At 44.8% G+C, this 23906-nt stretch overlaps 5 protein-coding genes across 5 annotated transcripts; all 5 read left to right on the top strand.

The window, feature by feature from the left end:
• The first annotated feature begins 1907 nt into the window (after nucleotides 1-1907).
• Nucleotides 1908-5873, top strand: LOC134181499 (tigger transposable element-derived protein 4-like). The gene has a single exon (XM_062648774.1). It carries the CDS (start codon nucleotides 5004-5006, stop codon nucleotides 5871-5873), a length of 870 nt encoding a protein of 289 aa, XP_062504758.1. The 5' UTR covers nucleotides 1908-5003.
• A 92-nt stretch (nucleotides 5874-5965) lies between these two features.
• Nucleotides 5966-7924, top strand: LOC134181497 (uncharacterized). Its single transcript, XM_062648773.1, has one exon. The coding sequence runs from the start codon at nucleotides 5966-5968 to the stop codon at nucleotides 6596-6598; it is 633 nt and encodes a 210-aa protein (XP_062504757.1). The 3' UTR covers nucleotides 6599-7924.
• Nucleotides 7925-8190: 266 nt separating this feature from the next.
• On the top strand, nucleotides 8191-11210 carry LOC134181426 (jerky protein homolog-like). Its single transcript, XM_062648704.1, has one exon. It carries the CDS (start codon nucleotides 9512-9514, stop codon nucleotides 11192-11194), a length of 1683 nt encoding a protein of 560 aa, XP_062504688.1. The 5' UTR covers nucleotides 8191-9511; the 3' UTR covers nucleotides 11195-11210.
• Nucleotides 11211-11501: 291 nt separating this feature from the next.
• LOC134181496 (uncharacterized protein K02A2.6-like) lies at nucleotides 11502-15800 on the top strand. The gene has a single exon (XM_062648772.1). The coding sequence runs from the start codon at nucleotides 11502-11504 to the stop codon at nucleotides 15462-15464; it is 3963 nt and encodes a 1320-aa protein (XP_062504756.1). The 3' UTR covers nucleotides 15465-15800.
• Nucleotides 15801-18908: 3108 nt separating this feature from the next.
• LOC134181620 (52 kDa repressor of the inhibitor of the protein kinase-like) lies at nucleotides 18909-21864 on the top strand. Its single transcript, XM_062648886.1, has 2 exons — nucleotides 18909-19240; nucleotides 19301-21864. Exons 1-2 carry the CDS (start codon nucleotides 18949-18951, stop codon nucleotides 21661-21663), a joined length of 2655 nt encoding a protein of 884 aa, XP_062504870.1. The 5' UTR covers nucleotides 18909-18948; the 3' UTR covers nucleotides 21664-21864.
• The last annotated feature ends 2042 nt before the right edge of the window (nucleotides 21865-23906 follow it).

The following is a 23906-nucleotide window of genomic DNA, read 5'->3' as shown; positions in this document are numbered from 1 at the left end:
CTAATGCAACGGCGTCGTAGTTTTGTGCCAGTGAGCTATGCATAGAAATGATGCGTTGATTGTGATCGCTTCTGTTGCTGGTTCCGTTGACAAATAACGCACAAAGCAAACTTTGTTGCTAGACTTGCGCTTCTTGATCTTTCCTGAGAGGGCAGCGTTGTTTGGCTAGCCGTCGCATCTTGCACCACAGTAGCTATAGGTTGCTGCTTTCGAATAAACCGCTCAATGTTGACTTTATTTGTGTATTCTTGGTAACACTTTCGAGGGTAGAAACCTCTAGGTCGATCAGTTTGTGTCACAGCACAATTTGAGAAGAACGCATGCAATTTGTCTCCTCGGGTGGTGGCTACCTCGTGCAAGCGAATCCAACTCTGCTGAGAAATGGCTACCAACTTTGTGTCTAAACCACTCAGAACTTTCCCGCTGGAATGAGTAATGCATTTGCTCCAACTAAAAAGTGGTACTTTTGCGGCTGGAGGATTCAAACTTGCCGAAACTGCATATAATTCCTCTGCAGATGACCACTGTCTGCTTGACCACTCAAATCGACTACCATTACTACAAAATTATGGTGGTGATAGCTAGAAACGTAGACGGTGCTCGGTACACAAATTGATTCAAAGGCAGTTGTGTTCAATAGTACTGTATTTCAAAAACAACAGATACAAACAAGATCGATTACAAGGTAAACAAATTTCGCTCTACGAAGAAACGAATAAACAAAGTCTGCAGCTAGAGTAATTTTGACACTGATCGATCTCGAACTGACACTATGACTCAACAGAGATGAACGTATTACATGAACTTCCAAGAAGTGAACAAACGTGAGCTATCAGTAAGTCATCGGTCAAGAAACCGGTTAATTGGTACGTGTACGTATTTACACGCCGAAGAGAAAGGCCAAAGTAAGTCGTCTCCTCACATCCGGTCTAGACATATTCTTGCCCCTGGTAAAAATTAATACATAACAAGTGTCAAGCAAACAAATTCACTCAATACGATACCGTTGCGAAGCCGTAGAAATGCTGATTTGCCTGCTTTGTCTGATATGCGCTGAGTATGCCCGTGACCTCAGTGTCCCGACCGTGTTTACAAAAACACTTCTGTTTGCAATCGTCGCAATGGTTTGCGACCGCAAACATCGATTTTCGGATTGTATACTTATAGAACAAAGCTAATCTAGAAAGGAAATGACGTCCACTAGGGGGTCGAAACAAAAGTTGTTTCTGAAGCAGCTAGCCAGACCGGCTCATATACTAATATGCAAAAACATTTGTATAGGTGTTTGTAGTCAGGAAAAATTACTCTTAGAATTGGCATTCACTGTCTGTGTTATTTGTACCAACCTGGTAGGAAATGATGCAATGTGACACTTGTTTCGTCTGGTTCCACTTCGCTTGCCTTTATTCGTTTAAAGAAAGGGAGGCAATCGTCATGCAACAACCAAAATGGTATTGCAAAGACTGTCAAGAAAGAAATATATATATAAATTGACTTGAGCTAGTAAGTATAATTAAGAACGTATTCCTGCTAATATTTTTAGATTGCCCTTGTTTGGTATGATGTTATATGATGCTATAGCTGTTTGCTTCTAGATACTCTCGCATTTTGTTTTGGTGCTCCCATTTGGCTCTGTGTGTTCAGATGTGTTAGTAGTTGTTGAAATTCGTAAAGTGAGGCGTGCGAACGGCCAAGTAAGAATCTATCTGCTTTTCCTGTAATAAAACTATAATCTACCAGCTACTAATACACTGGCGTTCATATAAGTAAAATAATGCAATAACATGTAGAATTAAAAAAATCAGCAGCGTTACTAATTCGTTAAAGTGATCACTAATTGTGCACACGATGTGCGTATTTTTGACATAAACAGATAAAGTTTGAAACGTTTTATTGAGTGTGTTTGTACAAACGCACGACATCTTTCGTCAATGTTGACCATTTACTGTAACTCATCGAATGCAATTATTACTGCAAATTTGAAAAGTGTTTATTCTTCTACATAAAATTGTTTTGATTCTCCTCATCAGAGAGAAAGAGGAATTACCTTCTGAACTAATAAGAAGTATTAGGGAAAGTGCATCCAATTAATAGTAAGTAGATGTTGGAACAGGAATCAAAGTCATATTGGGGAAGCCTGCAATTTATCAGGAATAGAAATGTCAGACAGGAGGTATTTTCTAACTACACTCCAAATGTTAACAGTGCAGTGGTAAACCACGCCTATTAGAGAAAAGATTATAAACTTGTAAGCACCATCTAGACCCTAGCCTGTCCACAGCTAGTTAGGAAAGTGAATAATAATTCAGGATATCAACTTTGATGCCACTGCAGGGCTGACAAATTACAGAAGTTCTTGCATGCTCTGTTTCTGAAATCCTTCTTGCACTTTAATTATTGTACCAAGATACTAATGATAAAACTGCAAATTGCAAAATTGTGTCATGTAACGGTTAAAGGACATCTACCGCAGTGAAAAGTAAGCCCAGTATTTCGCAAATGCTATTGCTGAACAGCTTCGTGTAAAGACCAACAAGATGCATTCGGTTCTGTGTGAGAGTAGCACCGACACATGAACAATAGATGAAGATATTGTGACAGTCCGAAATGTTAGTTACACTACCGTCCTTTAAAACAGAGTGACGGGAAAAGCTATGCGATGCGTTCTTAGGTTGCCTCGACGAACAATCTGCCGACTGAAAGAAGACGCTGCTGTCGTTCGGAGCGGACGGTACTCCAGTTAACATGCAACAATGAAGCAGCAACCCAGCTTCGAGATGTTGTACTACATCTTGTGGCCGCGCACGTTCATGTCATGTACAAAAGCTTGAGACAGCAATTAAGTTAAGAGTGCAGCTAGGTCATGCTTTCTTATGACTGTCGTAGCATTCAAAATGTATAATAAATCTTCTTTGAGTTAGGCAGGTCTTTAGAAACAGGTTGTGTGTCGCAACTCTAAACGTCAATATTGCATCTCTATCAATCAAGTCAATCAAATATGTCTCAAAATACATCAACAAGAGGTCGGGCAAAGTAGTCTTCAACTTAAAGGAAACAGAAAGAGCTGAGAACAAACAGTAACAAACCGGACGCTCCACTTTATCTCTGGAATTTCCACTTTATCTCTGGAATGTACAATGAATTGTGTCTCATGCCCAGAGCAGTCACGAGAATGGAACTCGACGATCAGTTAAGAATACCACCCCTCACTGGAAAAGTGGTGCTCCAAGAAGTCATCTAGAGAAATGTCTACCTCAACGTATAAGGTTTCAAATACATTCAAATCTATTGCCAAACAATAAATTTCAAGATTTGAATTGTGTATCAACAATATTACGCACGCTTTGGGAAGAAAAGGGAGGAGCTTCAGGAAAGCTAGGGTTAATACGCTCGTAAAGCTGTTGACAATGAACAACCCTAACGAATATTTCGGAGACCATAACAGCAGTAATCACCAGTATTTACAGTTGGGGTCATACCAGAAATACGGCAGTATTCGCTAAAACCAAGGTCGATTTCACTGAAGTGTCCCAGACATAATTCACCGGAATAACGTCGAAACTTCTACGTGATCAACATCGTGAATTGAACTGTAAGTGTTTTACGCCTATTTCACGGATAAGTACGAAAGTGTTCATTTCGTTCACTGACTGAACCCTTTCTCTTAGGTCTACCCATGAGCGAGCCGTTCAGAATTTTCACTCAGCCGTAGAGAAATCAGCTGGTCAGCGTAATTATTTGAAGATGCACTAAAAATACAAGTTATTACAATGTTTTACTATTTCATGGCCTGAAAATTGGACCACTGTTTAATTAAGCAAGGAAAGTACGACGAAGAACTCGTGAACGCTACGAAAGCTGTGACTGTGACGGCCAAGAAGTAGAAAAAGACAATCAGTCTCAAGCAGAAAGAAAGAGTAAGGAGTAAGAAGCTATTGCATTAGCATATTGGCTAAATAATGAGCATCAGCCGTTGTGTGGATTCGACGGACAACTTGTGTTGAATTCAGATTAAAATAAAGATTTTGCCCCCTTGAAACTGTTGGACAGCAGTGCACATAATCAATTCGGTGAACGGGACCTCTTTCTTTATGAAAAAGGAATTGTATAAAAACGGTTAAAATTAATGTACGGAACACATGTTTGCTTGCAGTCCACCATGAGTGGGCAAGGTGGTAGCTGGTGTACGCATATCGCAAACAAAGGATTAGCTTAGTGTTAGCGTTAGAGTTAGCGCACCCGTTCAGTCTGATACAGCAGCTATACCTGATGCACGTACAAAGCCTAAAAGAGAAGGGTTGCAAGAAACAGCAAACGAAGCTGATGCACCTGAGCAGTGCTGCCAGAAAGAAAGCTGTAGCTGGCAGTACAAGCTGATGCAGTCGAAAGTGTACAAGAGACTGTGCTGCTATAGAGACCGTGTATCTTAGAAACAAAGCAGCAACAGCAACAGCAACAGCAACAGCAACAGCAACAGCAACAGCAACAGCAACAGCAACAGTAGCACCACGAACTGCACCAACTGCAGGACGAACAGCAGTAGCAGGAACGGTACTAAGCACGAATGTCGGCAGCACCTGCATGGATGGCAGCACAATCACATATTGCAGCAACAGCAACACCAGCAGGAATAATAGCAGCAACAGCAACGGCAACACTGCTACTGTTGTATTATTTAGTTGGGTAAGCACTGACTAATTCAGTATCGTTTGTTGTATTCAACTAACACAATTGTCCAACATCATCTTCGCGATAGCGTATTTCGTATGTGATGGGCTCATAGTACAGTCAACCTTACATTTAGCGACATTGGGTTTAGCGACACATTGGTATTAACGACCGAAACGTTTTACCCTATCAAGAAGGTAGTACAAAATATGTCTTCCTACCTCGGGTTTAGCGACAGCGGATATAGTGACAAATTGCATTTACCGACCTGTCTAAACTGTCCGGTGTAGTACTACTTTCCTCGTTTATACCGACCAATGTAAATTTTGTAACGCATGCGCCGATCACGTGTCTTGAGCATGGCTTCCAGAAAGCGAAAACGGCTGTCATTCTCAGAAAAATACGCGATTTTGGCCGAACTCGACTCCGGCGTGTCACGGAATGCGTTGGAAAAGAAGTACGACGTCCCTCACGGTACTTTAGCTGGCATCATCAAAGACAGGCGTCGAATAGAAGAAGTAGTTGCCAGCGGAACGAGCCTAGCTGCTAAGAGTTCAAAGTTATCGAGATATTCTCAGATCGACGCTGCTCTGCTTGAGTGGTTTCGTCGAATTAGGGCCAATTGTCCAGAAACTCCGATAACTTGTCTGGAGATTCTAACGAAGGCAACCGCAATAGGAAAAGAGCTGAAAAGAAGAGAAGTTGCTGCTTACGAGTCGTTTGACGAAAATTGCCTCGATCTCAATTGGGTGGATCGCTGGAAGAAGAGGAATGCGATAGCATCAAAGAAAATGCACGGCGAAAGTCAATCAGCTGACAAAAATGCTGCAGCTGATTGGGTTCAAAATCAGCTGGAATTGATTCGACAAGAATTCTCTGATGACAACATCTTTAATGCAGATGAAACTGCGCTATTTTGGAAACTCATGCCTGATAGAACCCTCGTATTCAAAGGTGAAAAGTGCCGAGGAGGAAAACATTCTAAGGAACGCCTAACAATTCTTGTCGCCGCCAGCGCTATGGGAGAAAAATTGTCTCTATTTGCTATTGGCAAAAGCAAGAAACCACATTGCTTTCGCGGTGTGGCAAACATTCCCGTAGCTTACGATGCTAACAGAACTGCTTGGATGACGAAGCAGTTATTTGAGCCGTGGCTGAGAAAGTTAAACGCAGAATGCTTGGCCAGAAAAGAAAAATTGCGTTGATTCTTGACCATTTTTCAGGCCACCCTCAGGTTGGCTTGTCAAACGTGAAAGTATTCTTTCTTCCTCCAAACACAACGTCTATAGTCCAGTCAATGGATGCAGGCATTATAAAGAACTTGAAGTTTCACTATAGGCGATTGTTGATGAAGAAGCGATTGCTCTGCTACGAAACGGAAACGCCATTTGCAATTAACGTTCTTCACGCTTTAGAGTGGCTAAAAATAGCATGGGAATCGGTTGATGCTCAAGTCATTCGCAATTGCTATTGCCACGCAGGATTTCGCCGCGTGGGTGAAGGAGTGGAAGAGCCGCGTCTTCCGCATTCCTTTCCGCTTTGGAGCAACGCAGAGGATGCTGGTCTCACACAAGGGATTGACTGGACCGAATTCGTTGACGTAGACCAATGTGTTGCTGTGGGGCCTAGCAGTGAGGGAGACTCCGTTAATGATATTTTAGACACAGTCTTTCCAGAAACAAGAGAACCACTCAATGAAAGCACTAGCTCTGACGAAGATGTCAAAGAAATTGATACTTCTCCTCCACCATCGTTCAAAGAGGCTATGACAAGCATTGGATCAGCATTGGACTATCTTCGGACAATTCAAGGGTCAGAGGCAGAGTGCCTGAAATTGGCAAATATTCGTGAGTATATGGTGGACCAATACTTCAAAAACCAAAAGCAACAGCGCATTGAACAGTACTTTAAACCCATAAATGAAAACTAGATTGCTCGCGAGTTGATATATTAAACTAAAATAAATGTCAAACCTGTTAGTAAGCCTCTATAAGGCATTTACTGTGCGTAAACGTGTACATTGGGTTCAACGACACATCGCAAATAACGACCTAAATATTATGCCCTTTCAGATGTCGCTAAATGTGAGGTTGACTGTATCGCTCAAAAATATTTTTGCTCGATAATAAAGGACAATGGCCCTTAGTATTCATCACAAGGGTTAGCAGTTTTGCAACAGCGCATGCATTTCTCCCATCAAACAAGTAGCCCGTAACTCGAAAAGTAATGGTTGGCTGAAAGAGCTGTAAGAACAATCCGTATGACCCACACATGGCACTAATTGCATACAACCGTAATGGCACCACATCAAAGAGTGCAGAGGCGAGCTTTAATGCCAAATAGAAGAAACACCATGAGTGACGTCACAGTGTAAGGGAGTCTCCTGCCTTACCTGATGATGCTACAGTATGGATCAACATAGAGTAACCTCGTCAAGGAACGGTGGCAACTCGACACACTAGTCCTAGATGAGATCTCCCATGAGACATATGAGACGAAACTGATGAGACTTGAGGATCCTTCCCACCTTTACCTCCAAGGATGACAACATTGAGAGCAACAACCAGCCTGGACGTATGTAGGCAAGATTGCAAACCGACGTAGACAAGATTCTAAACCGGACTGCTCTAGCGGAAAGTTTGAAGGTGGAGAGGAATGTCAGCATTTGGAGGGAGTTGCAGCGGTGGACGGAAGAGGTCGAGGAAGGGAAAAGGTGGTATGAAATGTAAGTAAAAACATCTGACTGTTTTTGTTTGTTTGCTGTTGTTATTGTGTGTGTGTGTGTGTGTGTGTGTGTGTGAGAGAGAGAGAGAGAGAGAGAGAGAGAGAGAGAGAGAGAGAGTAGGTGCGAAAGAATTCTTTAGTTTTATATACTGCACTTTCTAGAAACGTAGATCGTTGTACGTTTAGGCCAACCCCGCCTAAAACCGGCTGGACTGAAGAGAAGAAGTTTGTAATAATTATATAATACAGTTGGCGGGCAAGGTAACAGTAATTATATGTATTTGTAGCAGATTACTTGAATTAGAAGCACACCACCCCGACTGTGAAGACGTTAAAGTCACCTTACCACCCTTTCAACACACACGTCCTGTCGGCGCCCATCTACCCCGTCACCTTCCCGACAACTCTACACCTCTCGACCTTTTTTCGCTGTATTTCGACGACAACATCCTTCAGAAGATAGTGGCCTGGACGAACAGCAAGGGACGGCATAGAAAAGCAACGGAGAAGAGCTTCCAATGGCAGCACGACACCACCCCCAGGAGCTCAGAGCCTATTTTGGCCTTGTTTTGGGCATGGGATTAGTCCGTCTGCGCCAGATCTCTCACTACAGATCCAAAAGTGATTTTTGGGGCCAACTCATTTTTCAAAACACCATATCGGGACGACGGTTTCTTGCCATCTCTCATTCACTGAAGGTTAGTAGATAAACAATTTGTGAAAATGGAAAGTGTTACAGGATGTTTTTGGTTAGTTGAATGAGTTTATCATTCAAAAAAAACCCGTCGTCCCAGAAGATTGGAGCAGAGGACACAGCACGCCTCAGAGCCGGTCCCTGACCCCAGCACTGGGGTACAGGAAACAGAGCAACCAGCCGGCCCAGGTGCTGAGGGCCAGGTGGCACCCAATCTCAGTCTTGGGGATAAGGGTGCCACTACACCAACAACAGACCGGCTTTTTAAGATCCAACCTGTACTTCAGCAGGTATGACTTGCCAGCTTGTACTGTGAACAATCAGTGTATAATATGTAGAAGCAGATGGAATTGCTTTTTCGTCTGCGCTTAGCGTGAGGACGTACAAGTTTTAGCGCACATCAGTGACATCGAAACAAGTCATTTCACGGTAGTACCCTACAGCTGTGTAGAGATTGCTCAGGTTTGGAGGGTAGTCGGGTTTTGCGTACACCTTTAGAAAATGTCTAAAACAAAGATAATAAAAGATAAATCGTTCGAGTAGAAAATGACGTCACCAAGCTCACCCAATAACAGACATGCATTCCAAGCATTCTAGGATCTTCCAACACAAATATAGTAATCCGGGTGTTTATTTACCTATCCCTTAAAGCCTTGTTTCACGTTTTATCAACAATTTTGACTGGATGATACGTTTCATTCAAATTTCCACTCTATCTCTGGAATATACAATGAATTGTGTCTCATGCCCAAGAGCAGTCACGAGAATGGAACTCGACGATCAGTTAAGAATTTTGCCCCTCACTGGAAAGGTGGTCCTCCAAGAAGTCATCTAGAGAAATGTCTACCTCAACGTATAAGGTTTCAAATACAATCAAATCTATTGCTAACCAATAAATTTATAGCTTTGAATTGTGCATCAACAATATTATGCACGCCTTGGGAAGAAAAGGCGGGTTTCAGAAAAGCTAGGGTTAATACGCTCGTAAAGCTGTTGACAATTTTGAACAACCCTAACGAATATTTCGGAGACCATAACAACACTTTCGGTATGGTTTCTATTTTTAGTGCATTGCTGTAGTAGGCATTATGTTTCCTCGTAGGTAAATTATTTCGCTAGCTCAAGGAAAAGGTGGTATATGCAGCTGGAACGATGCAACGAGGATGCTCCGGTTTACCACCGCAAATATCGGGGCCCATCGTAAAAAAGGAGAGGCAATTGATGTTGGTCACGTGAGGGCGATTGCCTGTACAGTAGAGCCTCGCTAATCCGAACCTCGTTAATCCGAACCCTCGCTAATCCGAATGTCCCTAACTGCTTGACCTCGAGTTTCCAGAGAGCATTTAGAATTCCGAGGCCTTGTGCAAACGTCCTTTCATATCCGGGAAATAACAAACATCTGATCATATCCGGGTACACGTTCTCATGTCGTCAGACAAAGATATAACAAAGAAGACAAAACGGGCTCACAAGACTCTAACAATAGAGCAGAAGGTAGCAATACTGGATGAACTGGGAAGTGCCTCCTATTCTGTGCTGTGTGAACGATATGGAATCGGTCGAAGCACCATTAGCGATATCAAGAGGAAAGAGTCTGAACTGAGGCAATACGAAAGGAAGCTAACCGAAATGGGAACGAGTCGACTTGCCAAAACAATGAAGCTTTCTACTTACGAGGAGCTGGAGAGGGCTGTTTTCATGTGGTTTCGGCAGACGCGCGAGAAAGGCATTCCTGTATCAGGCCCACTACTACAAGCAAAGGCCTTGCAGCTTCACGAGAAATTAAAGGAGTCTTCTCAAGAAGAGGATTTCGGCAACTTTGTTGCCTCGTCTGGTTGGCTTTGGAGATTTTGTAAGCGTCATTGCATTAGACAGCTGGCCTTACAAGGAGAAAAGCTGTCTGCCGATAAACCAGCTGCTGATCAGTTTGTGTTACGTTTCCAAGCTTTTGTCAAGGATAGTGATTACAGCACTGAACAAATATTCAACTGTGACGAGTCAGGTTTGTACCATAAGCTGCTGCCTCAGAAAACGCTTGCTGGTCACTTTGAGAGGTCTGCTGATGGGCGCAAGACTCAAAAGGACCGTGTTACCATCAGTGCCTGCTCAAACGCGTCTGGTAGCATAAAACTACCCTTGGTCTTGATAGGTAAATCCAAGAATCCTCGTTGTTTCAAAAACGTCAATCGTGATCACTTGCCAGTGAGTTACTACAACCAGTCTAATGCTTGGGTGAACACAGGAATATTTTCTGACTGGTTCCATCATAAGTTTGTTCCTGTAGTGCAGGAAACGTTAAGGGAAAAGGGTTTGGATGATAAAGCTGTCCTTCTGCTTGACAACTGTTCTGCTCATCCGAATGAAGAAGACCTGATATCAGCAGATGGCAAAGTGATCGCAAAGTTCCTTCCACCGAATGTCACTTCGTTAATTCAACCCATGGATCAAGGTGTGCTAGTATCCATTAAACGCCGATACAGGAAAAAGATGCTTCAAGATCTTATTCTTCAAAATGATAGAGGTGTGTCAATCATTGACTTTGTTTGTGGAATCAACATGATGGAAATTTCTGATAAAGTTTCCGCTAGTTGGGATGAAATTACACCTAGAACAATTCGATTGTCTTGGAGAAAGATTCTACCCATTTATCCTGACGAAGGCAGTCAGGAACCTGCTGGCATCACAGAATCAGGAGAGTCATTTGAAGAGCCTTCTTCTAATTTGACCCCTCTCTTCTCTGCTTTGGGTTATGAAATGACTTCAACAGAAATTGAGGAGTGGTTAATGGTAGACAATTTGGATCCTGGTTACACTCATTTGGATGATGATGAAATTGTCACTGAAGTCTTGGCTCACGGTCGTGATGAAGAGACTGCTGCAGATGAAGATGAAATGCAAAGTTCTGATCATGATTCAAGCACAAACCAGTCTGGCATCTCTCATGGCAGTGCATTTCAAATGCTCTCTGATTGTTTGACATGGTTTCGGGAACAGACAGAAGCAACTCAATACAGCTTGAGTGTTCTTCGGAGCCTACGTGACCTTGCAGCTAAAAAGAGACTAAGCACTCTTGAACAGACGCGGGTGACGGACTACTTTGAGAAATGAGTTGCTTTTGCTTGTTGTTGGGTTACCTACTTAGTTCGTTGCGTTGCAAGAATTCTTGTCCCTGCGTAGGCATGTAATTGTTGACATATGTATGCGCAAACGGTCTGGATTGTCAAGGCTATGTCTGGGTCTCCAAGGCTTCGTATTTTGATAATCCGAACAAATTTGTAGTGGGCGTTCCCCAATACGGGATACTAACTACGGGTACGGGCATGCGTAGTTTTGTCTTGAGTTGTGTTCAGTCAATAGACCACGTGTCAGCAATCTCCGTGTTGAACCGCAATCGCTTGATACTACATGGTGACAGATGGCGAACTCGACGTTTCCGTTGCCAACGCCTTTCGACTTTACTCATCCAGAAGACTGGGTGAGGTGGATCAAACGATTCGAGCGGTACCGAGAAGCCACAGGGCTGGACAAGAAGGAAGGTCCGACACAAGTCTCTACATTAGTCTACGCAATGGGAGAAAAGGCTGAGGACGTACTCACGTTGCTAGCATTGTCAGGAGAGGAGATGAAGAGCTATAGCGAGGTAAAAGTGAAGTTCGAGAGCCACTTCGTAAAGAAGAGAAACATTATCTACGAACGAGCTCGTTTCAATCAGAGATCCCAAGGAGAGGGTGAGCCAGTAGACGCGTTTATAACATCGCTGTATACTCTAGCTGAGCACTGTCAGTTTGGCGTATTGCACGATGATCTCATTCGAGATCGTATCGTAGTTGGTTTGAGAGACTTGAAACTGTCAGAAAGATTACAGCTAGACCATGAACTTACGCTGGAGAAAGCAGTAGTGTCAGCTAGGCAGTCAGAAGCAGTGAAACAACAACAGAAAACGCTACGCAGTCATTTCTCAGAGGAACCAACGGGCGGCACACTGGGCAAGGATGTCAGCGCCGTTGAGAAGGGTAAGAAGAAGCCAACAGAGACAAGGACTACAACCAGTTTCAAGGAAACCTGCGGACGGTGTGGGCGTACGCCAGGCCACAACAGGGCTAATTGTCCCGCACGGGAAGCCAAATGCTCAAAGTGTCAGAAGATAGGCCACTATGGCGCACAATGCCGTAGTAAGTTCGTCAGTGAAGTCGTTTCTGATACTGATAATACTGAAAATGGGGTTTTCCTCGGAGCTCTCACTGCGCCTGGTAGTAGTAGTCCTTGGATGGTCTCACTTTTGATCAAAAACACACCAGTACAATTCAAGATAGACACGGGAGCAGACGTTTCCGTCATACCGGCAAAACTGTTCTCCAGGTTCAACAAACAGTGGAACACAACCCTTACAGCACCTGATAGGAATTTACACGGTCCCAACAAGAACCTACTGGATGTTACTGGTTATTTTGTCTGTCGCTTACAAAAGGGAGAATGCAGTGTAGAGGATAACGTTTACGTGGTGGAGAACCTCAGTAATCCTCTTCTGGGACGACCTGCTATTGAGAAGTTGAACCTACTCTCTAGAATCGAGTCTGTGCGTTCAGATAAGCTAGTTCCATCCATTGTTACAGAATACTCAGATGTTTTTCAAGGGTTGGGAAGCCTTCACGACGAATATCACATATGCCTGAAAGAGAATTCCAAGCCATTTGCCTTGAGCACACCTCGTCGGATTGCGATACCCCTCTTGCCTAAAGTCAAGGAAGAATTGTCTAGAATGGAAGCACTCGACGTCATTTCCAAAGTGGAGGGACCGACAGACTGGTGCGCGCCGATGGTAGTGGTACCCAAGCCTAACGGTACCGTCCGTATCTGTGTTGACCTGACAAAGCTTAACCAGAGTGTGAGAAGAGAAAGACACATCCTTCCGTCAGTAGAAGACACATTAGCACAGCTGGGAAACGCCCAAGTCTTTACGAAACTGGATGCCAACTCAGGGTTTTGGCAGGTGCGTCTTTCAAAAGCGTCATCTCCGCTGACTACATTTATTACTCCCTTCGGCAGATACTGTTTTCACCGGCTACCCTTCGGCATTACGTCGGCGCCCGAACATTTCCAAAAGAGAATGTCCCAGATTTTAGAAGGTCTGGAGAGTGTCGTTTGTATGGTTGACGACATACTGGTATTTGGGGTTAACCAAGAACAACATGACCAGCGACTTCGACAAGTTCTCACGAAACTTCGCGCAGCTGGAGTTACATTAAACAAACAGAAGTGCGTCTTTTCAGTCCCGTCAGTGAAGTTCATTGGACAGATAGTTAGCCAAGGAGGAATTCAGCCTGATCCAGAGAAAGTCAGTGCTATCACTGAGATGGCTACCCCAAAGAACGTTGCAGAACTAAGACGGTTTTTGGGATTAGTCAACCATCAAGCCAAATATGTGAAAGATCTTTCTGAGATCACGGAGCCTCTACGTGCGCTCTTACAACAAAAGAGTCACTGGCATTGGGGTGGACCGCAAAACGAGGCATTCGAAAGAATCAAACGAAAGATTACTACGGTACCAGTTCTTGCTCTGTACCACCCAAACCAGGCAACTATTCTGTCTGCTGATGCATCGTCGTATGGGTTAGGCGCTGTACTACAACAGCAGCAATCAGACGGTAAATATAAGGCTATTGCTTATGCATCTCGATCGATGTCAGAAACAGAGCGTCGCTACGCGCAAATCGAGAAAGAGGCGTTAGCTGTAACTTGGGCGTCGGAGAGATTCCAGCATTACCTGATTGGAAGAGACTTTACTATAGAAACGGATCATAAACCTCTGGTCCCCCTGCTAGGATCCAAAGGTTTGGACGATCTCCCGCCAAGGATTCAACGGTTTCGAATGCGTCTTTTCCGATTTTCGTTTTCTATACGTCACATACCGGGGAAAGAGCTTGTCACTGCGGATGCTTTGTCTCGACAACCAATCCTAACTCCGAGCAAGGTGGACCAGATTGTAGAAGAAGAAGTCGAACACTTCACGTCTTTATTCTCTGAGACATTACCTGCATCAGAGAAGAGACTTGAAGAGATCAAAGTGTTGCAGAATGAAGATACAGCTATTAGTCAAACGAAGACATATGTGACAACCGAGTGGCCAAAGTCGCATCTACTTCAAGGAGAGTCCAGACTTTATTGGAACCTTCGTAATGAATTACATATCCACGATGGACTGCTTCTCAGGGGATCTAGAATAGTCATTCCACCCACAATGAGAGCAGAAGTGTTACACACGCTCCACGGTAGTCATCAAGGAGTTTCCAAATGTAGAGAGAGGGCCAAACAAGCTGTTTGGTGGCCAGGGATCAGTACACAGATTGAAGCTTTAGTCGCCAATTGTGTTACGTGTGCGAGAGAAAGGAGAAATCCAGCTGAGCCGCTAGTCTACACACCTTTTCCAGCATACCCATGGCAGAAAGTTGCTATGGACCTGTTTGAATGGCGTGGTCGTCCGTACCTACTAGTGATTGATTACTATTCACGGTATGTGGAAATTGCTTTACTTTCATCTACAACCTCTCCAGCGGTCATTAACCATCTGAGGTCTATCTTCGCTCGGCACGGTTTCCCGGAAATAGTTGTTTCCGACAATGGGCCTCAGTTTTCGTCAGAAGCTTTTAGACAGTTTGGAAAGGAGTGCCAATTTTCACATGTGACATCCAGTCCCGGCTTTCCGCAAGCCAACGGCGAGGCAGAACGCGCTGTTCAAACTATCAAGTCCTTGTTACAGAAGAGAGACGATCCCTATATGGCATTGCTGTCATATAGATCTACGCCCTTGCACAATGGATTCAGTCCAGCGGAGCTCCTAATGAGCAGGAAGCTTAGAACGAACGTCCCAATGATTCCTGACCAACTGAGACCGAGAGTTCCAGATCTCAGTGCTCTTAGAAATACTGAAGAGAGAGCAAAGAACAAAATGAAACAAGATTTTGACAAACACCATAAAGCAAAGGATCTTGCAGTACTCCTACCGGGAACGAAGGTGTGGGTGCCTGATCAACGCCAGTATGGCACGGTAGTTGCATCAGCTAGTCCAAGGTCCTACATAGTTACCACACCACAAAAGCAAGTCCGTAGGAACAGAAGAAGTCTGAGACCAATAACCTTAGAAGAAGGAGCTTCACAAACATCAACAGAGCAGTCTCAAGACGTAACAAAAGAAAGCCAAGTACCTTGTGAAGATCAACCAGTGTCACGGAGTAGTGTACCTGTTCAGCAAGGGGCAGAGACTTCAGAAAAACCAGACTGTAGTGTACGGGTGCATGAACCTAGAACGTCTATTATGGACAGTCCAGTAATTACGAGTTCGGGTAGAGTAAGTCGCCCCCCTCAAAGGTTGGACTTATAAAAGGGGGAGATGTAGTGGGCGTTCCCCAATACGGGATACTAACTACGGGTACGGGCATGCGTAGTTTTGTCTTGAGTTGTGTTCAGTCAATAGACCACGTGTCAGCAATCTCCGTGTTGAACCGCAATCGCTTGATACTACAAAATTCAGTAATCCGAACAGGTAAGAACGGAGTCTGGTACAGAGCTATTCGGATTAGCGAGGCTCTACTGTACCTAGTCTGGGTCGACAACAGCCTTCATGTCTTTTGCTCAACCCTTCACCAAGGGTCGAGCAACAACTTGACAGTGAAGAGGAAGGGCAAAAGCAGTGGTAAGTAGCTTGAAAATTTTCCTGTATTGTAAATTGAGTTACCTACTTTGGTTTCAGGAAAGCTAAGGGAATTTCCTTGCCCACCAGTCGTCCCAGACTACAATCGGTACATGGGTGGTGGTGGACATTTTTGACCAGACGACAGGTGGCTATGCGGTCTCGAGGAAGGTCTGCTGTTGGCCAAACGTTTTTCTTTACAACTTCCTTGAGACCGCCGCTGCGAATTCGTGGCACTTGTACAGACTGACCACCGGTCCAACAGTAAGTGTCATAGTTATGGATTCTTATTTGTTGTATCTTATGTGTTGTATATAGCTTGTTGTTCATGCTGTAGATGAAACACCTGGACTTTCAAGAGCTTCTGGTCAAACAACTTATCGATGCTCAACAGGAAGCTCAAAGACATAATTCAAGCAGAGGTGGTCGACCACAAGATCCAGTCACCGCCTCTGCCGCTTCCTATAAGACCACCTGTCAAATTAGACTTATGAATGAAAGGGTGATGTAGAGTAATAATTGCTTGCGCATGCGCGCGAGACTGCTGTTTGGTTGTGTTGAGTTTTAGCACGTAGAGAATGTTCTACAGACTACCGTACTCCTAATATATGACACCTGGATCGATCCTTAATTATGGCATTTCTTCGACCTTGCATTATGATCAAGGACCCTGTTACACCAGCGATTAGATCACCGACATGTGCAAGTATTTCAAACATTCGACACATGGAGTTCAATGGGTTAGTTAAACGTAGTTGAGCGAGGTACATGTGACAGACAAAAGATGCGTATTGTTAGCCGTACAAGGAGTCCACCGGGGATCGGCGAGCAGTTAGCCATCTCAACAGACAGCACATACGTTGAATCGTTACGTTGCACCACCGCACCCTCGTTCACGAGGTGGTCACGAGCAAGCACGACACCGCAGGTGAATCGTCTTGCGTTCGGTTTTCTGCCTTTGCCCCGCGCGGTTTGTCTCAGGACGTCAACCTCCGGAGAAGGAAAAGGCGTGCACTCGGGGCAAGGCACACGAGTGTCCCGGAGGCGTGAACGCGCGGCAGATGAGGTCACGTGAGTTAGGTCGAGTATAGTGCGAGCTAACAACTAGCTGGTCGCGATCCCAAAAGGCACTGTACGCCGTAACGTGAACAAGCGTAGCGTGAGAAGGTTTCAGACCGGTATCACCAGTAAGCAGCACAACCGGTAGCAGTTACGGGCAATGTCCGTCACGGTGGGGCGCAGTGCGGAGAGCTGAGTGATCACCTGGCAAGGTGCCGTCAGAATCAGGTAGTCGGTCTGTATAGGCAGGTCGCTTGCAAGTACATAATGATGTCTTTGCAGGGCTGGGTGATCTGCCCGACGCGGGATCGGTAGTGCACCTGCAGTTCCTCGCCCCGAAGAGATGACGCGGCAAGGCAGTGCCCAAGAGCAGCTACACGCTAGCAGTAGCAGCCCGTTTTTACTCAGGGAAGCGTTTCCACCGGTGCCACAGAGGCTGGTAAAGAGGATCCAGTCATTGGAGTTTGTTGATATGGCGGACCTTTTGCCAGAGAAAGTAGAACTGCCCCTGCGAAAAGAATGAAGCACCTCAGGCGACGCGCCTACTAACAGAAGACGTCCGCGGAAGGTGACGCACCTGCTGTCGTGGGTCCAATGTTTCGTAACCTATACCACCATGGTAACAGAAATGCTTTCAGAGAAAGCGCAAGATCTACTGGCATACTTGCGATTAATTGTCAGAGAGGCGAGGGATGGCTGCAATACGGCGTCATGTTCAGAAAATACGCGGCATCCCACCCATATTGTTGCCATGGGGCCAACCACCACTTCGCTGTACGCGACCTTTTTATTTCGCCGCAGTACGCTCCAGCGCCATGTGAGCATTGTCTGGAGACGGAACACACATCACGAACACAAGAACAATACACGAAGATATCGTGACAGTCCGAAATGTTAGTTAGACTACCGTCCTTTAAAACAGAGTGACGGGAAAAGCTATGCGATGCGGTCTTAGGTTGCCTCGACGAACAATCTGCCGACTGAAAGAAGACGCTGCTGTCGTTCGGAGCTGATGGTACTCCAGTTAACATCCAACAATGAAGCAGCAACCCAGCTTCGAGATGTTGTACTACATCTTGTGGCCGCGCACGTTCATGTCATGTACAAAAGCTTGAGATAGCAATTAAGTTAAGAGTGCAGCTAGGTCATGCTTTCTTATGACTGTCGTAGCATTCAAAATGTATAATAAGTCTTCTCTAAGTTAGGCAGGTCTTTAGGAACAGGTTGTGTGTTGCAACTCTAAACGTCAATATTGCATCTCTATCAATTAAGTCAATCAAATATGTCTCAAAATACATCAACAAGAGGTCGGGCAACGTAGTCTTCAACTTAAAGGAAACAGAAAGAGCTGAGAACAAACAGTAACAAACCGGACTCTATATCAGCAACAACGCAGCAGTGTGGAGAACCCTTGGCTTCCCTACACATTAACGCCACCAAGCCATTCAACAACTTACAGTTCATCTGTAGAACAAACAAAAAATTTACTTTACAGCATGCTATGCTGCACACATGGCACAGAGCAACCCAAAGAGACAGCACCCACAGCCTTTTCAAGCTCTCTCAAGACGTCTTTGATAAAACTGTCTTTTACTGGAAAGGTACCAAGCAACTATACCTGGAAATACAACAGCCAAAAGTGGCCGAGGCCTAAGGCAGAAGAGGAGATCGAGAGTCACCCAGTCATCAAGTCTTCTGAAATTCTAGGAGGGGTATACGGCATCCATCCAAATCAGTTCGAGTGCTTCTTCTGGAACGTGCTTCTCTTCGAGGTCAAAGTTCCGAAGTCATTCCAAGATATCCACATTGTTGCTAGCAATCTTTGTCGAACCAGTAGCGTAGCTCAAGAGGTTTCCAGGGGGTCTGGAAACCCCCCAAGCAACAGCCGTCTAATATCAACTCATTGTCTTACGTCACACCTTCTCCCGTACAGTTTTTGATATAGATTCGGCAGTGATTCCTGTGGTGTACTGTACACCCTACATACGCTCCGTGACCGGCAGGGACGTCAAGGCACGCCTAACGCGCGCTAGTGTTCCAACTTTGCACGTGGCGGGCACCTTTCGTAGTCTCCTGACACGTGAAGAGAGGGAATTTCCGAAAGTGACTGTGGACAATGAAGAGGCGTTCTAAAGACCAACTGACCATCAGTGCTCTCTTTGAAGCTGCTAGAAAGAGATCTCGAGGCGGGGACCCCACTCAAGAGAGTGTAGATTCTGAGCGGGCATCGTCGCATTCCATCAATTTGGAACTGAACCCAATGACAAGTGAAGCATATGAAACTGCAGACCTCAGTATAGAAGTCACTGGATCTGGTGGCAGCGGGGATCATGTAAGCGATCGTGTTGAAGTGCTTGCATTTGTCAATGGGGATGAACGTGATCCTGCTGAAGCCTGCAGAGCGATTAGTGAGTGTACTGCAGTCGGCGGCTGTACAGTAATAAATAGTGTATCGTATGATGTCGTAGGAAACGATGTTGGAGAACTGGTAGATCCAAACAAACTGCAGGATGATACAAAGCTCTCCTTGCTGTTGGGTCATTTTGTTCCAGACAGCCACTTTCCGTTTCCTCCTCGGCAAGAGAAGAAGAGTGGGCGAGATACCAAGCGCTATTTTCAATTACAATGGCTTGAAAAGTATAACTGGCTAGTTTATTCTCCAAGCCAAAATGGTGGATATTGTCTACCTTGTGCACTTTTCAGCACTGATCAATCAACAGGCCAGCTCTGCAAACAAGCAATGGTAAAGTTCACCAAAGCGTCTGAGACCCTTAGAAAGCATGACCAACAGGAATGTCATAAGGTCTGCTGTACCAGGGCCAGCCATTTCATTGCAACCAGGAGACATGGTCAGGCAAATATTCTTCAGCTTGTCGTAGACCAAGGGAGTAAGCAAAAACAGGAAAATATAGCCAAGCTTTGTGCCTTGATCAAGACTGTAGAGTTTTGTGGACGCCAGAACATTTCTTTGCGTGGCCACAGAGAGAAAGGATTTACTTGGGACCCCAACGAACAGTTAGCATGTAATCCTGGAAACTTTCTAGCTCTATTGCGTTTTCGTGTGGACGCAGGTGATGAACACTTGTTGAGGGACTTCCATATGTCTCAGTCTGCTCGAGGACTACGTGCGTCTTACCTGAGCCCAACAATACAGAACGAGTTGATTGAGTGCTGTGGGAAGGTTATACAAGAAGACATATTGAGAGATGTCAGAAAAGCACCATTTTTCTCAGTGTGTGCAGACGAATCTGCTGATGCCAGCAACCAAGAACAGTTGCCCCTGGTTCTTCGTTTCGTCGATGAGTCTGGACTCATTCGTGAAGAGTTGGCTGAATTTCTCTGTTGCTCTGATGGCACCACCGGGCTAGCTTTAGCTAATCTGCTACTGACCACAATGACGGAAATGGGCTTGCAGCCAAAAGAGAAGCTTCGTGGACAAGGCTACGACGGTGCAGGGAATATGGCTGGACCTTTGCAGGGTTGTGCAAGCAGAGTAACTGCAGAATGCCCAAAAGCGCTGTACCTCCATTGCAGTGCACATTGTCTCAACCTGTGTATAATAAGGCTAAGCAAACTGCCTTTCATCCAGTCTATGTGGTCATCATTGTTAGACGTCAACATCTTTTTCAAATATTCACCAAAGCGTGCTCATGCTATGGCTGAGATAGTTCATGAATGGCGTCAAGGAGAGGGTGGCGACTCAAAGAAAAAGTTGGTTGATTTGTGCAAAACAAGGTGGGTAGCGCGACATGAAGCCCTTGTCGTGTTTGCTGAGCTTTATCCAGCTGTTTTAACGACGTTGGAGACAATCAGCAGAAACAGGGGTGGAACAGTTACATGGAACGCTACTAGCTCCTCCTCTGCTACATCTCTCCACAATAACCTAACCCAGTTCCGATTTCTTGCAACATTTGTGATAACATCAAAATTGATGGCTGCAATTCAAAGCCTAACATCAAGTCTCCAAGAGAAAGCCACAGATGTTGCAAAGGCTTACAAACACGTCGCTAGAGTCATCTCCGTTCTTCAAGATATGCGGGACAACATCAACGACAGGCATGGTGAATGGTGGACAGACGTTCAGGCTTTGTGTCTGAAGACTGGAGTGCAAGAGAGTCTCCCAAGATATTGCAGTAGGCAGACGTACCGTGGGAACATTCCAGCGCAAACGCCAGTTGACTACTATCGCCTGAACGTGAGTATACCGCTACTAGATGACATTATTTCGCAAATGAATATCCGGTTTGGAAACCTTCAACAACTAGCTATGAAAGGAATGTCATTTATGCCGACGATTTTGCTACGTGATGCTTCAGCCAAAGCAGATATTCTTGAATTTGGAAAGGCATATCAAAGTGATTTTCCTACTGCGAGTCCGAACTTGGATGCGCTGTCTGCAGAAATTGACTTGTGGATTGCCATACTGAAATCACTGCCCATTTCAGAGCACCCCGCTACTGTAGCAGAAGCGTTGCGTTTGGCAATGGGTAATCCACTAATTCCAACTGTGTCGAGGCTATTGCGCCTTGTCTGCACCTGGCCTGTGACGTCCTGTGAGTGCGAGCGGTCTATAAGTGCTCTCAATCGCGTCAAGACATCTCTCCGGGCATCCATGTCGCAGATCCGATTCAACGGACTTGTCATGCTGCATGTCCATTACAACAGGAAGTTGTCACACTTGGACGTGATCCGCTTATTTTCTGCCAGGAACCCGAGAAAGATTATTCTCCCAAACTTTGGAGAGCCATACTCAGACAGTGAACTAGCTAACACTTTTGTACTGGATACTGATTCACCAGAAGACACGTGGGACACTGAGCTAGACAGCTAAATGACTTAGTTTACAATTTTGAAGTTGTGTGAAACGTTTATGCTATTATCATATTCACTACAGATATCAAGCTCGTAAGATTTGGAAACCCCTCTGGAAACCCTTGAGCTACGCCCCTGCGAACTTACAGGAAACGTTGCAAGAAGAGACAGTTGCTGGAAGATAACAATCACTAGGACGAGACTCTCCAAGAAGCATCAGTTTCTTAGATCCCATGCAGGCTCCGAAGGCTCTTTGCGATCATGCTTCAGAACTGTAACATTTCTTTCCCTCTAACAATGTGGATAAATCCCGTAAGAGCCTTTCTGAACACATCCTCTATCGTGATCGCTAGTATAACTGAAGCAAGTCCTTCGATTTTGGCAACACCGTCTTCAACCAGGCACTCATCCTGATCAAAGATGGTGTGATCTCAGTAAGAGGCAAAATTCTTGATGAATAATGTCTTTCTAAAAACGACAGAAAACAAGGGACAGCTTCAATTGAGATTCTTAGAGAAACCAGCTACAACATCATAGAACTTGCTAAATTAGTCGCTGAGAATTAGCAAAAGCTGGTGGATGACCAGAATACAGAATACAAAAAATCATTAAGTGTAGAGAAAAACCGCTTGTCATCAGCTTCCTTTTGGCAGCTGTCCAACAAAACAAGCTTATTGTGGTATCCTCTGAAAAATTGCTGCTACTCATCTGACCGGTAGATTTATTAGTCTTCAAACTATCCCTTAATTAATGAGTCCATTGACTGAAGCTCAAATTTGCAACATCTCCAAAGGCACGGGCCTTGCTGAAGTTCTGATCCAGTGGAAGCTCATTGTCTGGAATGAGTGCATCGTATCTAACAAAGCAGCATTCGAAGCTTGCGACAAGACACTCCAACATATTCGCGGAAACATGTGCCTCATAGGAGGTGTAACTCTTGTAATGGCTGTACTAGTGAAAAAGTTTACGACGAAGCTACTAGAAAATGTGTTCACTCTTGAAATGAGTCTCTTCTCAGGTACACCAGTTCTGCTGTACCTAATTCAAAATATGGCTGCCCAACGTTCTCGCTAATTTAAAACTGTCGGGAGAATACTGGCGTATGCCATTATCATTGTCCTGGCGCATACCATTATCATTGTCCGGGCGCATACCATTATCATTCCATTGTCCTCCATGCGTCTTCCTTTTTTTGTAAGGGTCACTGTATGCACATATCGCTTACGGAAGTAACAAAGAGGTTATGAGTCTTATTACTACTGAAGATGTACCAGGAAGAGATAATAAGAACATATTTTGAAGTTATTTTACATTTCTTAAGGCGGATTTGCATAGTTGACTGAAGAAAATTGCTATTCTACATTATTCGCTAGCTGTAAACTTTAGCATCCTTACCTTGCTTGATGCCAAATATCAGCGTTTTTGTTCTTCGAGAAAACGTCCAAAAAATTGTTGAACACAACTAGTCGTCACTGAAGGTGTTTATAAGTCACGTGACTAACATAAATCAAATTTTTGAGCCGTTGGAAAGGAAAAATCGGCAAAAACCGATCAAGTAAGGTTTAATAATCTGGGCATTTACCTCTAAGCACGCTAATATGACGTAAATCGCTATTGCGCAACCGTCAGACTCGTGTATCGGTATTTTCATTGCGCTTGACTTCCGTGTTCGTTCTCTTGTTTTTGATCTTTGCGATTGTTGGAATGGCTTTTCGGCGTAAATGAAGTTTCATGGTAATCAGCATAGTACGCCGAAGAAGCCAGCGATGGAGATGTCGCGCTCTGAAGCCAAACTGCGCGATGTGTCGTACGACGTGGGACCGTCCTCCTCTGGCAGTGCGTCATCGAAGCTAGAAGGTTACCGCTTCGTTAATGGACGTGCTGGCAGCGTTCTTGGGTGCTAATCTTGTTTGCGCGAGGTGCCATGTACAAGTCAGCCTTTCAGAAGCCGAAGACGAGCGAATGGGCTTGGCTTCGAAGCTCGTGTTGACATGCCAAAGATGCCATCACGAAGAAAACACGTTCACTAGCAAGAAGACTCAGCGTGGAGCTTTGGACGTCAACAGACGAGTGGTTCTTGCAATGAGGATGATAGGGTGTGGACTAGAACCGCTTCAGCGCTTTTGTGGCTGTATGAACATGCCAGGTTCCATGGGAGAACATCCATTTCAAAATCACGTGACGGCACTACGCGACGCGGCCAAAGAGAAGCTGAACCGAGCATGAAAAAAGCAGGTGACATCAGGCACTTCCACGAAGAGA

Source organism: Corticium candelabrum, chromosome 6, assembly GCF_963422355.1.
Source record: "Corticium candelabrum chromosome 6, ooCorCand1.1, whole genome shotgun sequence".
NCBI lineage: Eukaryota > Metazoa > Porifera > Homoscleromorpha > Homosclerophorida > Plakinidae > Corticium > Corticium candelabrum.
The sequence above is the reverse complement of the archived record's forward strand: the minus strand, read 5'-3'. Positions and strand labels throughout refer to the sequence as shown.